This window comes from Haliotis rufescens, unplaced genomic scaffold (genome assembly GCF_023055435.1).
Source record: "Haliotis rufescens isolate VD_foot unplaced genomic scaffold, xgHalRufe1.0.p SCAF_4, whole genome shotgun sequence".
In the NCBI taxonomy this organism is placed as follows: domain Eukaryota; kingdom Metazoa; phylum Mollusca; class Gastropoda; order Lepetellida; family Haliotidae; genus Haliotis; species Haliotis rufescens.
The window spans coordinates 37,276,197-37,292,365 of record NW_025964112.1 but is presented as its reverse complement, the minus strand read 5'-3'; the positions used below and the strand labels follow the sequence as shown (position 1 = coordinate 37,292,365).

General features: G+C 37.5%; 1 protein-coding gene across 2 annotated transcripts; it reads left to right on the top strand.

Moving 5' to 3' along the window:
- Nucleotides 1-1,997: 1,997 nt before the first annotated feature.
- LOC124134696 (ras-related protein Rab-5C-like) lies at nt 1,998-15,863 on the top strand. Of its 2 annotated transcripts, none has more exons than XM_046499716.2 (6): nt 1,998-2,084; nt 7,620-7,831; nt 8,274-8,425; nt 10,065-10,187; nt 10,357-10,450; nt 13,004-15,863. In XM_046499716.2, exons 2-6 carry the CDS (start codon nt 7,669-7,671, stop codon nt 13,111-13,113), a joined length of 642 nt encoding a protein of 213 aa, XP_046355672.1. In that variant the 5' UTR covers nt 1,998-2,084; nt 7,620-7,668; the 3' UTR covers nt 13,114-15,863. The 2 variants fall into 2 exon arrangements, with proteins under 2 accessions (XP_046355672.1, XP_046355671.1); XM_046499715.2 differs by lacking the exon at nt 1,998-2,084 and adding an exon at nt 2,217-2,371.
- The last annotated feature ends 306 nt before the right edge of the window (nt 15,864-16,169 follow it).

The window sequence follows — 16,169 nt, the reverse complement described above, 5'->3', positions numbered from 1 at the left end:
TTATACTTCAGTAATGTTTGCCAAAGGCCTAAACTCCAGACATTATCAAAAGCTTTTGAGAAATCGATTTTGCTCTCATGGAGCGTACGCTGCATAACCCTCGTCATTGTTGCAAGTACTCGTATGTTACGATCATCTGAACGGGGTTGAAATTTTGACAACAATTTAACCCACATTGTTTACGATATTATTTCTGCAGCGTGCGATAGATACCGAAAGCTTGTTAAATATCAAAAGGACAAGTATAAAAGTTCCGTTGGATATTATGCCAGTTGATGAAATATTTGTACTGATTTTATTTAACATAGAGAAAGTTAACCTCATCTTCTGAGAATCTAAAATTTAAACAGGCGAAACAAATCTTTAAACATGTTGGAATAGAAAATCTTTAATGCCTATTTCATCCTTGAAACTCAGACGAATGATATTACAATATGACTTTGAAAAGATACTCTATATATACTTCCTTGTTATATACAATTCAAAAGAAATTAAGCAAATCCGAAGCTTTCGCGTTACTCTTATGTGTCACGCCATGCAAGTTTAGTAATATGAAAGAATCGGGTGATCCTTTATTTCTTTAGAGTTGTGTATGTTCAAGATTTCCTTGTGATATCTTGCAAACTATTTCCTGTAAGCTGTCACTCTGTACGATCTCACTTCTAGCTCAACGGAACCGTATGTCCCCGGACAAGCGATACGTACGTTATATCGGTATGTCGATCCACTTGTCCACTTTGGGCAAACATCCTTAAAGATAGTGTTTGTTTGTTGTTTAACGCCGAACTCAGCAATATTCCAGCTATATGACGGCGGTCTGTAAATAATCGAGTCTGGACCAGACAATCCAGGGACTGACATCATTAGCATCGAATTACGCAGTAGGGATACGATGAAATGCATCAACCAAGTCAGCGAGCCTGACATCCTTTCCCGTTAGTCGCCTCTTACGATAAGCATACAGTCGCCTTTTACGGCAAACATGCATGGGTTGCTGAAGACCTATTGTACCCCGGCAGATAGTATTATAGGGAATTAAATATTGATAACCGACATTCCATGTGTACGAGTACCTACGAGCAGCAGATCCAGAAAAGGGCAAGGGGCGCAACCTGTACTGCGAATGTAGCGCTATATAAATAGACCAGCTGACCGCCCGTGACCCCCCGAAAACTAATACAGGCTAATAAGGTGTCAGTAACACTTCTCATGCACACATTCTCTGAAAGTGATATCACACTACATATACATAACAGGCCATATACTTTTTGTTAGCCGCATATTGAGGAAATATTACCATTTAATAATGCTATCCGTATTGTATTACGTCGCGACGTCCGCGAAATATCCCTTGTGTAATATACCACATATATTTCAACATACAGCTCTCGAACAGGGATATGATCATTTATGCATGGGTCCGCTTATGTATGTGCAGGATATGGCTATAGCATGATATACACTGTGCATGATTTTTTTTCAAGTCTTCGCTTAAGTACAATTTGAGTCATATTAAAAACACGTGTAAATGAAGGCTCGTCACAATGAAACTGTTTTATAACTCAACCATCAATATCTATTAGTAGTCACTTTTGAACTATTTTGTTGCTAATTTCCGTTTAAATAATGTGGGATAAATGGATCTGGCATTGTTATTTATCTGAGTTAATTTAGAAATCTTACTATTAAGATACGAACCGCAACAATCTTGATACACAAAAATCGATAAGCTAGCTCCTTACAGTGCCCATAGTTGAAAGTCCTGTGACATATATAACTTATATACATTGTACACACACGAGTGATACTGGGATTATATTAGGCCTACACGGTCAAGGACTTTTCTGTTTCGCATTGTAAAAATAATAAACGAATTGTTCTGTAATAATTTATAACAACATTCTAACTTCACGATACATAGGAAGCAATGTGACGTCTGACATTTTAAAGATCGAAGATGCTCCGACTCTGAAATATATTGTATTTATGACGGGTGACGTCATTCCTATGGGGCGTACATTTACAACACAAGGTGCGTCTGGCAGCTGATATCAATCCGCGTCGGATGATTGTGTGAAACTTTGGTGAGTTATATTACTACATACACTTCTGCATAGAACTTGACATAAGCAAAGTAATTATTATATTAGTAGCATGCATTGATGTGTGATTGTTGTTCATATTCACAGAAGAATGAGAATTATATTTTTGTGCGGAGACACATCCTCTATCCGCATAAATTAGCCCTGCTCAAGGAAGGAGGGTGTAAACGGCGAAGATAAAAGCGATATTACTTTGTGCACCATCATCCTCTATCGCTATTATTTCGACAACGCTTCGTGGTCATTTCTGATCTAATTATATATTACTGGTAAGTAGATAATCAGTTGATCGTTGATTGTTTAATTTCTTCTGGACGTGTAAAGAGACTGCCCGTCTCGCTTTTCCGATTCAAGATGGCGACTCGATCATGATATGTTTACATCGAATAGAGTGTCAAATTTATTATGTCATTTGTGTTGTTTGGTCCATATGTTGCCCCTGTTGGTCAAAGCACAACCTCAACGTATTTACCTAGTCAATGAATAGTTTTGTTCTGATTTGTTGTGCCCTGGACATGAGAAATTACCTCTGAATTTAAAACGTCGAACAAATGGGAAAAAAATGTCACAAACATGACGCGTTACAATTCATAGTTTCCAAGGTATGTTTAATTTACGTTTGATGTTTCATAACTGAAGCTGCTTGTCTCAACTTTGTATTTGAAAAGTACATATTCGGGAAAATGTTTTGAATAGTTCTGAATAAATCATGTCAATTTCATGACTCATCATGGGTATCAAACTACTATACTGTCAACCTACTATGTAGATTACTCGTGTCGTATTGTCCCATCGTTTCCTATACGTCAACTTTTGAACCTTCATTGTTTGGTCTGATTCACTCAAACCTCTTGACGCCAAATGACACTTGATTTTGATTACATTTATCAACTTGACAAAGACATACTGTTCTCTGTGGACAGTACACAGGGTCATTAACGGTAACTCATTTTGTTTGTAATATTTGCTGGTGTTAAAAGATGACCATAACTGCTTTATCAAATCAGTTTTGTTGAATTTATTGAAATTAGGTATGAAAGTGAAGGGTCCAACTGCTAAACATTACAGATTCTATGGGTTCTTATATGTGCAGACTAAGATTAGGGATCCGACAGTTTGGGGGAAAAGGGACTGCTCATCCGTCCATGTCTCGAGGGCGAGTACCCGAGTTTCGATCAGAGCCATAATTAAAATTATATGGTATTCTCCGGGGTCCCATGACTTCCATTTTTTCTTTGAGTTGTAGTGTAGTGTTGTAATAACATAGGCATGGTTTTAATTGTGAAAATTACATGTATGGGATAAGACCGACAGTAAAGTATCTTTTATCAGAACGTTTACCTTGAGCTTACACCATTAATCAATTTTGTATATTTATGCCAGCTACTCATATGACAACCAAATAGTGACAGACAGAAAGGTAAACTACAACAACAAAGTAATTCTTGCCTGAAGGCTACCTGTTACATTGGGCACAAAGCTGTGAGAGAGTGTCTACTGATAAGGCAATATAAGTTCAGGTTAAACCATTGCTCCTTTGTTTCTGTCGGGGCATTTGCTAACTTTGTTGTTTAACAGCATGCTCAACAATATTCCAGCTATGTGATGGTGGTCTGTAAATGATAAAGACTGGACCAGACAATCCAGTGTTTGACATCATGAGCATCGGTCCATGCATTTGGGATACGATGACATGCATCTACAAAGTCAGCATGTCTGACCACCCAATCCCAGTCGCAGATCTTCACAGAGATCATGAACTAAGTGAATTGTTAGATAAACGCCACTTGACAGTGATGGTAGAACAATTTTACGAAAAAAGGTGTCACCAGCCTGTGAAGTTATACCGAAGGATACGAATGTGGTATTCTGTAAAATAAGACATCATTTGAAATTGGCAATGGCATATTTAATGGCATCATTTTCATGACTTGGTATATTTGTGACTTATTCAGATGTTACCCTTTGTTTTATCAGAGCTATGTTTGATCATATCAGGCAAATGACATGTGATTGGACAAACTCAAGCACATTTAGATTTATCAATCTGAATTGTATGCTTGTCCCAGGGCATGTGTTTCATATATTTTATTTTGTTCACAAAGATAGTTATTCAACATGGCAACTGTTACCCTTTCCACTTGGAAAGTTGCTTATAGTAGAATGAAAATTTTAAGCCAATTGAACAATGCCAGAAAACATGGCAGTATGTTCCAGATAAGTTGTGGAGCCTGGCAATGAATTTGGGTAAATATCATGTGTCAGCATATTGTTTATTTTTAAACGTCATCTTCAGTTGAGAAATTCCCATGATTGTTGCTTCTGAATTAAAAATTATACAATATGTCATCATAGGTATTGCAGTACAGCCTTGTGTATCATGTTATATTGTGTAATCTCATTTAAATCAGACTTCTTTACTCCAGTACAACATCCCTCTGCATCAAGATCTGAGGACACCTCAATGGGAGGTTGTGTCTGGCCAAATTCCAAATCAAGGTGGCAAAGAAATAAAGCTTAATCGTTTTAGAGACCTGACATCTTTTTTTGACACATATTGTGATACGTCTCAAGACTTCCCAATACCCATCCTTTGTCAGTTGGTGGAAACTCCAGGTCACCAGGAAAATATTCAGTGCATGTCCATGTTGCACCAGGTATCCTCCAGCAATGTACAGGCATATTTGCCTATATGTTATCATCATTCGCGTCATTTCAGAGAAAAAACAAGTCATGTTCCCTGCTGTACATGAGTGCACATCATGTAAATATTGTACAAGGGGTTAGGGTAAAGTTCTGTTTATTATGTGAGGAATTTATGTCAAACAGTATGACAATTTAACCAGCATCCTCTATGGTGTTAGGAATCACAATTGGAATATGTTTCTGATCTTCTGTTTTATCACAAATTGTATTTGAATGCTACATCCAGCCACGAGTGATATCATGAATTGAACAGTGAATTTAGACCAGGACCTTCATGGAAGTCCTTTCATAATGATTGCTCTTACAGGTTTGAAAAGGCCTTGAATTTTAAGGTCCCTCTTGAAAAACCTTGAGTTTTAGTGTCATCCTTGAAAACCCTTGAAAATCACCAAAAGAGCTTGAAAGACATGGATTTCTACAAAATGACATATACTTGTATATACTAATATATAGTATGCTGGATTTAAAACCAATATTGACATACTAACACTAATAACCCAACTAAGGCCTTAAAAAAGACTTTTGAAAGCCTTGAAAAAGTGTTGAATTTTAGTGTTCCATATCTGTATAAACCTTGTTTAAATAGATCTGGTGTTTGATAATGTTGGAAACATTTCCTTGAGACCATATTGCATTCTACAAACAAAAGTGTAAACATGGTAAAGATGCATGTTTTACAATGTTATGCCTTAAATAAGCAACATGATATATGTTGGCATATACTATGATGTACACTTTGCAGTGAAATAGTGGGTTCAGTCAGTGAATGGGAGTATGAATTCAACTATAAGGGCCAATGAAGCTAATTATAGGCAAAGGAAGGGCCGTGGTAGATAGTGATACTATTTCAAGTTTATTTAATGTTTTCATCACAAAGATTTTGTTTCTGGATTGGATTGAGTAAATCACTCCCAGTCCCAACCTGTCATTTTAGCACCATCAGCAAGCACATGCTTCATTCCTTCTCTCTGTTAAGTATGTGTCAAATGATGCTCTGGATTAATGTTTGTGTAATGAAAGCCTCATCATTGCATACACTGTGGTTTTTGCTTCATCTGAGGGATAGCTTGATTCATCTGGTTTCAGCACAGTTCAAATAATGATAACATGTGGACAAACACCAAATTTGACCTTTCCACTCCCTTTTGGCAGTCCTTTTGAGGTTGATTGAAGTGAGGGTTAAAAGTTAACATAGTCAGCTAGCCAGAGTAAGATTCAGGAAGGACTAGCAACATTTCCTTGTGGCGTACCAACTTAACTTATTATAAAATGTCAAAGAAACTACATGTACCATGAGTAGAAAGGTTGAAGATAATTAGCAGGTATCCACATGAGTCGGCTAGCCAGAGAGCAGGAATATATTCAGGAAGGACTATCATGGTCTTATATCGGTTCATTTGCTTGGACTTTGATCGCCATGCAGACAGTCCTGTAAATATTTTTCAATTTTAGTAGAGATATAGGAGAATGCCCAATGAAGAGTTGATAAAACGAAAATATCCCAATTTCATTTCTGCCTGTTAAGATCCAGGTTAGAATAAGTCTTCAACAACCCATGCTTGCTGTCAAAGGTGACTTTGCTTGTTGCAAGAGGCGACTACTGGGATCGGGTTGTCAGGTTCGCTGACTTGGTTGATGCAGGTCATTGTATCCCAATTGCGTAGATCAATGCTCATGATGGCAATCACTGGATTGTTTGTTCCAGACTTGATTATTTACAGACCACCGCCACATAGCTGGAATATTGCTGAGTGTGGTGTTAAACAAACTGATGACATTTTGTGACCAACAGAGGTGTTAGAGAGCCTGCTATTATTCTGCGCTTATGTGCCAGTCAGTTTGTTGCAACAGGAGTTTGCAGTGTTGTCCAGTAGATTTTTTTTTCTTAACACAGTATTAGTCCTGGGTTTTAACTGACCATGTGGAAGAATGTTACGTTACATATTGGAATTAATATTAAGTTCTGGACTATCGGATGTAGGTTTTGATGTTTTCCTGGAATAACTTGTCTATATATTGTATTATGAAACCATCTGAGAATGTAGGCCCGGGAAATTGGGTCCCTCCTCAATTTCTTGTTTCCCTGTACTTATGTACCTGTTAGTCGGTTGTTATCCATAACATAAAGTGACCTATTCACTTTTTAGGTGGGGGCACGGGTGGCCCAGTCATCTAAGGTGTCTGTATTCACTGTACAGAGTTGCATCCCTTGGGCATGCCAGAAACCTATATGATTGTGGGTTCCAATCCCGGTTCGCCTCGATTATATTTCTCGGTTTGTCAGCACCATACCCGTGTTGTGGGTTTCACCGAAGGGGTAAATGTCTGAAACCTGCATCACTCCGGCCCTTCCACATTAAGCTGACACGCCGTGACATAACTTGAATACTGTTTAAAGCGGCGTTAAACCCAACTCACTCACTCACACACTTTGTTGGACCCGTGAAGATCCGGGGAGGAATAGGTCTTTAGCAACCCATGCTTGCCATTAAGGCGACTAAGCTTGTCGTAAGAGGCGACTAACAGGATTGGGTTGTCAGACTCGCTGACTTGGATGATGCATGTCATCGATCCCAATTGCGTGGATTGATGCTCATGATATCAATCACTGGATTGTCTGGTCCAGACTCAATTATTTACAGACCGCCGTCATATAGCTGGAATATTGCAGAGTGCGGCGTTAAACAACAAACAAACAAATCCTATAGCATGTGCATGTGATTGTGACATTGGCAGTGTTGGCAGTTTAGTGCAGTTTGCATACAACAACAGTGTGTTTGGTTTGCTCATGTACATTGTTTTCTTTTGCAGTTACTTGAATCTCTGAAGTAGGCTGAGTGAGCTACCATCGTGTCCAACAATGGCAGGGCGAGGCGGGGCACAGCGGCCTAATGGGGCAACCCAAGGAAAAATATGTCAGTTTAAATTGGTGCTGTTAGGAGAATCAGCTGTTGGAAAGTCCAGCTTGGTCCTTCGATTTGTCAAAGGACAGTTCCATGAATATCAAGAAAGTACTATAGGAGGTATGTAGACAGATTTCCTTGTTTCTATTCATTTCAAAATATTTCCCATGAATCACTGTTTGAGTTGAAGGGGTGGTGGGGTAGCCTAGTGTTTAAGGCGTTCGCTTGTCTCACTGAAGACCCCGGTACAATGTTTGAAGCCCATGTCTGGAGTCCCCCATCGTGATATTGCTTGAATTTTGCTAAAAGTGGCGTAAAACTATACTCACTCACTGTTTCATTTGAAATTCTGAAATGTATGTACACGTTTACAGCAGTGCAGGTTGGCATTTCTCAAGCACTTTGTTCATCAGGCTCAATGTGATAAATTTCAAAGTGCAGTTTTTCCCCAGATTAAGCATGAAATTGTCATGTTTTGTGCTTCTCTGCCCCAGTGGCAAAAGTATATGACAAGGATTACTCAGTGATTGTTCAAATATACACCAGTACCTATCTTTTGCAGCTGCTTTTCTGACCCAGACAGTATGCTTAGATGATACTACAGTGAAATTTGAGATCTGGGATACTGCTGGTCAAGAGCGATATCACAGTCTAGCACCTATGTACTACAGAGGAGCCCAAGCTGCCATAGTTGTATATGATATCACTAATCAAGTAAGTTGCTCAGTGATTATCAAGTATTTTCAGTTAAATCAGTTTCATGGTTGTCGACTACTAGAATTCAGCAATTCACAGTAATGTAGACTAGTAGATAAAAACATTTATTTTTATGCCATACTTCATTGTTGTGCTTAGTCAGTGTAAGCTATGTATTGGATTTTGTGATGAAGATTCACCAGTTAATGCATGGAATAACTCATGAATTTCAATCCAGAAATTCTTGTCAAAGGGTTTAAAATATAGCTGTGTGATTGAATTATAAACAGTCGCAGACGTAACGTATAGGCGAGACGGGTTCGGTCCGCAGTACTTAGTGAAGCGCTTGATACTAATTAATTCAATCACTGTGGCTGTGCTGTCACCCGTGACCTATTATATGCACCATTCTGATTCAGACACATTTAGTGTAACAAGATGGATGTTCCGATTGAACATTTTAGTCAGGCATCGGTTACCTCCCTTTATCAGCTTGTCGACCAGTCACTTGTATGCGAGACGGTTCGCTGAGTTTCGAAGAAAGTAAACATGTTTCAATGCGATGGCAAACTGATGTGCATGAAATACGTAATTTTGTTTTATTATTTTCACAAATAACACTTGTAGAGACATTTTTGTGCAACATGCAGAAATCCATGGTCCAATGACAGACCGTCACACATACGAGTGACCCCCTCTTAGGTGGTCACTTAAATGCAAATCGTGAGACCCGTCTCGCATACACGTTACATCCTCTACTGATAAACAGGGCTTTACCCTGACTAACAAACATGGGGATCTAGGAGACCCCAAATAATTATTATTAAAGGTCCTTGCAGCCAATGTGAGGTCCTGTAAAGTTATGAAATGGAGTGTACTTTACGTTTTGATAATTACTTTGGAGTCTGAATCAATAATCATGTGGAGAGTGGTAATTATTGATAGATTAAATGACAGACACCCATAACCACACTTGATGTGCTGTAGGCACAATTAATATTGGTGTGCATCCTTCGGGAAGCAGTAAAAAAAATATCTGCATCCATTGTCAACATTTTTACGTACTGGGTGCACATTTGTGCATTGTGTAAAACCCTGATCTAGCAGGAAAAGTGACATTCCACAAGACACTTGTGAGCCCCAGGCTAGCTTCGGGTTCACAGGCTGTATTTTGCTGCCAACATAAAGAGCAGTGATCAGTCCAAAGCTGGAGTCAAATAAAATGTTTTGTTTTGTAATATGATCTTATGATAGTCCGTGTGTGAAAGAGTAAAACCTAGTGGTCTCTTGGAACATATTCAAGAGATATTGGTGAATGCAAATTCCAAGTTGTCTCCCTTGACTAGCCACGACCATCATTGTTTTCATTCCATGTGGAGATTTACCCTAGTAATACATGTGATTAGCAAGCAGTGCTGAAATAATGAGATAGGTATGCAGGTACAAACACAATATTTTGCTGCCAAACAAGGAAGTCGTTATCCATAAAAAATTGTTTCAACTCCTACATGCTAATCAGTATTAATTATGCTGCCACTTCCCCTTTCTGTTTGTCTGAAGTGTTTTGGGAAACTTTTTTTCTACTTCTGTTTTTTAGCCCAGAAACATTGATTGAATGTGTGCTTGCCTCATGTACTAAATGGTTGCTCTTTATTAGGACACATTTGGCAGAGCAAAGACTTGGGTAAAGGAATTGCAGAGACAAGCCAGCCCTAACATTGTGATAGCACTGGCAGGGAACAAAGCTGATCTGGCCAACAAGAGAATGGTGGAGTATGAGGCAAGTTAAATCTCTTTCCCTTTCTTAACTGTCTTAGAACAACCCATTTGTCAAATAGCAAGAATGCAACAAGTTCATAACCAACTCTTTATCATCTTTTTTCAATTATTTTGAAATCACTTTGTGAACAAGTAATATGACAAAGGTAACATATTCCTTTCTTCAACAGGAAGCTCAAGCATATGCAGAAGAAAACAGTTTACTATTTATGGAAACTTCAGCAAAGACGGCCATGAATGTTAATGACATTTTCTTGGCAATAGGTGAGTTGAATGATGTATTTACAGCTAAAGTTTTTAGAAACAGTTGACGCTTTTGTATAATAATCTTGGAAAAAATACATGGTGATATTAGTGAGTACAAAGTGAATGTTTTTTTCATGAATTTGTGTAGTGTTTTTGAATTCTTGAAGGATAGAGACTCTGCTGTTTTTATTCTGGAGTGCAAGATTTGGGAATTGTTGAGGTCAGTTTGTCAGATCTGCTGGCAATAAAATGAAAATGTCACATTTTTTATTATACCCTTTCAGCGGTAGAAACTAACATTTTTAGTCCACTATTCCTTGTAATGATAACATAAATAGCAAAACCCTTAAAAATGGCAAATTTCTACTAGTCCTTATGATACCTTAACTATTGGGCAGTTTGACAAGGACTACAGGACTAGTGACAATTTCAAACGCTGCCCTTTTCTTATTACATGAGAGATGTATTGCATCACAATGATAGTCAATGAAGATATCTGTTACTCAATTTTCTGTAGATCATCAACAAAATTCTGTGAATCAACTTTCACTTGACATATGTATTTGATTGATTTGACTACATATTTCATCATGTTCATGCAACATGAATATCAATACATACCTCGTGCTGTTGTCATGGGTACAAACACTTCTTCCCCATGGGAGTAAGGGGCAACAAAGATCTAACAATGTTTGGCTCCCTTTACAACAAGGTGGGCTTATGTCATGGCTTGCTTGTTAGCTTCCATCGTTAATATCTCTTTTTAAACTATTGAACATAACTATATCCTATTGACAACACAATTTGTTCTAAATGTTCCTGGCTACAACAAATGTGACCCTTACATCACAAAGGCCTCCGCTGTAGCACTTTTAAGTGAAAACTTCAATCCTTTCACAATCCTCTTCTATTGGACATATTACCTTCATTGTTTGGAAAATGGTCTTAACTTTGAAGTAAGGCTTCTTTTTTGAAAAGTCCAAATGGCCACCATGGCAGCTGTCTGACATAGGGTATGTTAAGATGTTCTCTTTGGCATATGAGTGACTTTGAAGGTCAAGGTCAGTTCTTGTGAAATAGCAGTTAAGCAGTTTATGACCCATGATTTGAGATTTTGTAATAGATTAGACAGTGAGACAAATGTCATTGGGATATTTTCATCATTGAAGCAAATATTGATAGGACATTCTACTATACCTTTACCTAAATTGAAAAATATCTTCTGGACATTTTTTATGATAATCACTTGTGTCCAAGAAAATGAACCGATCTCAAACCATGTAATTATACAACTGGGATTATCAAGTTTATTAGTTACATATTTACAGTCACATCTGTCTTTTGTCCCAATATATCACAAAATATCCAAAGAGGTATGTATGAAAAATGTTCAGAATGAACTATCCATGATAACTTAGTGTATCCTATCCCAGTATGGTGGTGAGACAAATAAGTAGGTTCAGCACACCCTTGCAGCTCAGTTTTTTATATCTCCCCTCTAAAGGGATGGGAGACATTGTTTTTGTCTTGGTTCATGTTGGTGTCGACGTTCCCATTCTATTCTGAGCCATTACTTGAAACCTGTTCAGTGTTTTTCATTGAAACTTGTCATGTGCATTGCTTATCAGCTGGTGCCTTTTGCTATTTTGAATATGTTTCTTAACTATATTTTTTTTATGTTCCATGAAAACATTTTCTACTTAAGGGTGGGGTTTGTTTTCGTGACATAACTTGAAAACCTTTCAACATTTTTCAGTGAAACTTGTCATATGCTTTGCTTATTAGCTTAACTGCTGTCTTTTTCTATTTTTTTAAAATTTATATTATAATGTTTCTATGGAAACAATTTGGACTGAGTCTCGAACAACTCAGGTTTCGTTTCCAAGCCATAACTCTCAAACTAATGAATTTTTTTGCATTAAAACTCTACATGTGCAATGACCACATGCTGAACAAGTGCTCAATTTTTAATGTTTACTTTCTTTGTGGTTTCCATTCAGACAATTTTCAAACATGTAGCATTTGTTTCCTGCCAAAAGTCTATAGCTAATGATTATTTCTGCATGAAGCCATTATCCTTCCATGCTATAATTTGCTGTTATTGTTTTTTTGATTTACAGAATCATTTCTAGTAAATACTTGAACTAATGTATAAAAAAAAGGAGGGGGAAACATGATTTTGAGCATATACACTTTCAAGTTTATCATTGAATAAAGGTGAGCTTCTGTACATCTGGTACTCTGGTTGTAATCCAAATACTGGATTTTCTGGTCCATTCTATGATCAAGTGACAAAGGACTTTGTTGAGCATACAATAGTGACATCTCCATAAATATACAAAGTCTACAACCCCAATTGGCAGCAGGTTACTGACAGTCAAGTGGTGTTTAGATTGGTTGTGATGTCTAACGGTGTCTCCCCTCATCTGCTACAGAATTGAGGCCGTTGTGTTGCCTCTTGTGTTAGGATAGCATGTCTTCTGTCACATGATTAGAAACAGCTAGAATCACAATACACCTTGCGGACAGGAATAGGAACTATTCACTCATTCTTTAATATTTTTATTGCAGCAAAGAAATTGCCGAAGAATGAAGGTGGTGGCGCTGTGCAACAGAGGAATCAGGGAGTGAGGTTGAACAATGAACAGAACCAGCAGTCAGAGGGGGGCTGCTGCAAGTAATACAACCATTAGTGGACAGCAAGGCTGTCATGTGATCAGACTTTGGTCCAATCAGAAACTTTGTTACATCATGTGAGCTGTGTGCCAGCCCATTGTTTCTGAACTTGACAAACATGTTCAGCAGTGAAACTTTTTGAGGGTGAGGAGCCCCACAGATGAACAAACATTGAACGGATTACTTTACAAGGAAAACAATTTTTGAAATGGCGGCGTGCGGCTGTTACTCACTCTTCAGTATGGATGCGTATTTATTGCTGAATTTGTAAATTTTCATGATAAATGTCTCCTGATAATTTTGAAATAACAGAAGGGACAATTGGGGGTGGGATGGGTGTTTTGTTCTTATCTTCTAAGATTAATGTTATTGATTTTGCATGGTAATTACGAGATAGTATTGGACAGTGTACAGAAATCAATATGAAACTACTCTCCATGTTACACTTCTTTTGTTACTGAAGCACGAGTGATGAATTTGTAGAGGCTCCTTTTCAATAAGTCTATTTTACAGGTTGTAAGATGCTAAATTTGCTGTATGATTTTCCTTAAAAAGCAATTTTCTCTTCTGCTTATTTCTTGTCAGACCAGGGTGCAGTTCGGAGGTATCATTAAAACCAAGCAAGGAAGCTGCTGCTTTCTGCACAGACAGGTCGTTGACAATTGTAGAAGTGTACATTTTCAGTGTCCAGCTATGATCTAGCATACATGGAAATGTGGTTGTGCTTTCTTGCTTTCAGCTTCACCACCTGTCTTCTCTTACTGTCCATCTTCACTGTGAGGACTAGTCTGTGCAATAAGCTGAGCTTGGTTTCCATATGCCCATTAATGATACAATGATATATTTGTATATAATATATCAAAGACTTCAAAAGGATATTGTATGGACCATTTTAAACCAGGCATTGGTTCCTTCAGAAGTGTTTCTGGTACTACCAGTTAACATGACATGATGCCTAAATAGTATACAATGGCCTGTCTAAAATTGAAAATACCAAATTATAAATTCCTGTTATGAACAACGTACAAGTTATTTCAAGTGAATTACTCCATTTAAATGTGTTCCTGTATGTGTCTGAAAGGAGATAGGATTCCTCCATTGTGTATTGCCATGCCATTAGTGTTACTAACATAGGCATATATTTCCTTATACATTACAGTCAACTGTCTGTGTGATTGCCCCCTGGTCTGAAGTGGGAGTTGTGTATATGAGAGCTGAAATTGGCTGTTGACTGTAATATATCTAGCAAAGTGAGAATTGCACATTGTAATTTTGTTGTAAAGGTCCTGTTGTGATCGTGTATCAAAGATTAACATGTATATTCATATTCTGTACATAGACATCGATGAAGTGTTTTATACCAAGCCCATGAAGAATACACACATGGTCTTTCATAAACAGAGACAAGAAAGATGACATAAGGCATTGTATATGTACGTTCATTGTGGTCATGTGCTGCAGGTTCCACTAGAAGATAATTTGACATTGGTACAATGTTCTTTCAGAACAGAAGTTCGAACTGCAAGCATTCTGCCAGTTCAACTTCAGTTTCCAATTTGTTGAAATTCATCCAAATTGAAAAAAACTACAGATTTCAGTCAAATGAAATGATAGTTTGAAATGAAGTTGTGTATTCCTGATGTGATGAGAAATTTTGTTTCAACAGTCAAATCACATTATTACTTTCCCTTGGAAAGAAGAAACATATTTAGTCATTACCTTTCATTATCATTGTAGTTTATATACTGCCAAATGGTGTCCAGGATACACAACCAAATGATTCATCTTTCTCTTCCAAAACATAGTCCTTAAGACATGCTTTTGTTGCAAGTGTGTTTCAGCTTAAATGTACACAGTATTTAAAATATATATTTATCTTTGAAATATTACTAGTATTGGTTTACATCATCCAAAGGCATATGGTTAATTTCAGATATTTAATTATACAGTAGTGAGGTTACTTTGAATGGTATCCTTCTGGAACTGTGTTGTTTAGTGAATATCAAGATGCCATGCAGAGGTGATGAAGCTGATTTATGAAATTTCATATTTAATCTACAAGTCTGTGTTTAAGGTCAAATTTCAGAACCTGCCAGGTTTTTGATGCAATTATTCTCCTGCTCATCATTTCAGAGAAAACATGTAAATGTAGTGATTGTCTTGTCTGCGATACAATGCATCAGTTGAATGGAAAACATCACAGTCAGACTGTCCAACATTTCCAGATTAGCACCTACACTGACTGAATGCCAAGAGTATTCCTTCAAGTGAACGAATAGCAAAGTTGTAATAGTTCGCAGATTTTCATCCATCGAGTCAAAGTCTGTGTCATACATTCAATGTTTCATATGGACAAGTGCAGGAAACAGAATTTCATGAAAATTATCTTGAAACATTTATCTTTTAGAAAATAATTCTAATAAATGTAATTTTTATTTAGGCACGGTATGTCTGTATCTTTTTCAGGTTGATCTGCACCATACATTACCATTTCATCAAGTAATGATATTATTGGCACAGGTCCGTTTTAAAGACTCACTTGATGACTTTCAGACCATTGAAGATCTGAGTTGATACGTAGTTAGTCTGACTCAGCTGACCATGGACACTATCATAGATAATATTCAAAGTTACGGTTTGCTCATATATGTCGGTCCTGTTCATGGATGTTGCAAGGTTCAGCCGTGTACAAACTGATGGAAACCATGTATAATGTACACTTCACAAATAAACTTCTGTATATAGTAAAGAAGAAGGACCTTGTTTGTTTTTTTTAACCTCCACATATTTAATGTGGGTTTGTCATTATCCTTGTCAATCACCCATCAGTTAAAGCTGATCAGGATGGTGTGACTTGGCTAATTGTGCCATTGTGTCCAAATGGTAATAATAAGCCATTTATATTGCACTATGTTTCCACATCACATGGGAATGCTCAAATTGCAGGACTAGGGATAGCGGGCCGCTCTTTAAGTGCTAGGACAAGTAGGACTGCAGAATCAATGGGATAGTGCTGGAAGATATGTGTTTTAAGTGCAGCGTTGGGAGATGTTTTCAGTGT

What these genes read in the sequence shown, in the direction of transcription:
- LOC124134696 (XM_046499716.2), top strand. Translation starts at nt 7,669, where the DNA reads ATGGCAGGGCGAGGCGGGGCACAGCGGCCTAATGGGGCAACCCAAGGA. An exon ending in TATATGATATCACTAATCAA is followed by an intron (nt 8,426 to 10,064) that starts GTAAGTTGCTCA and finishes GCTCTTTATTAG; the next exon opens with GACACATTTGGCAGAGCAAA. An exon ending in AGAGAATGGTGGAGTATGAG is followed by an intron (nt 10,188 to 10,356) that starts GCAAGTTAAATC and finishes TTTCTTCAACAG; the next exon opens with GAAGCTCAAGCATATGCAGA.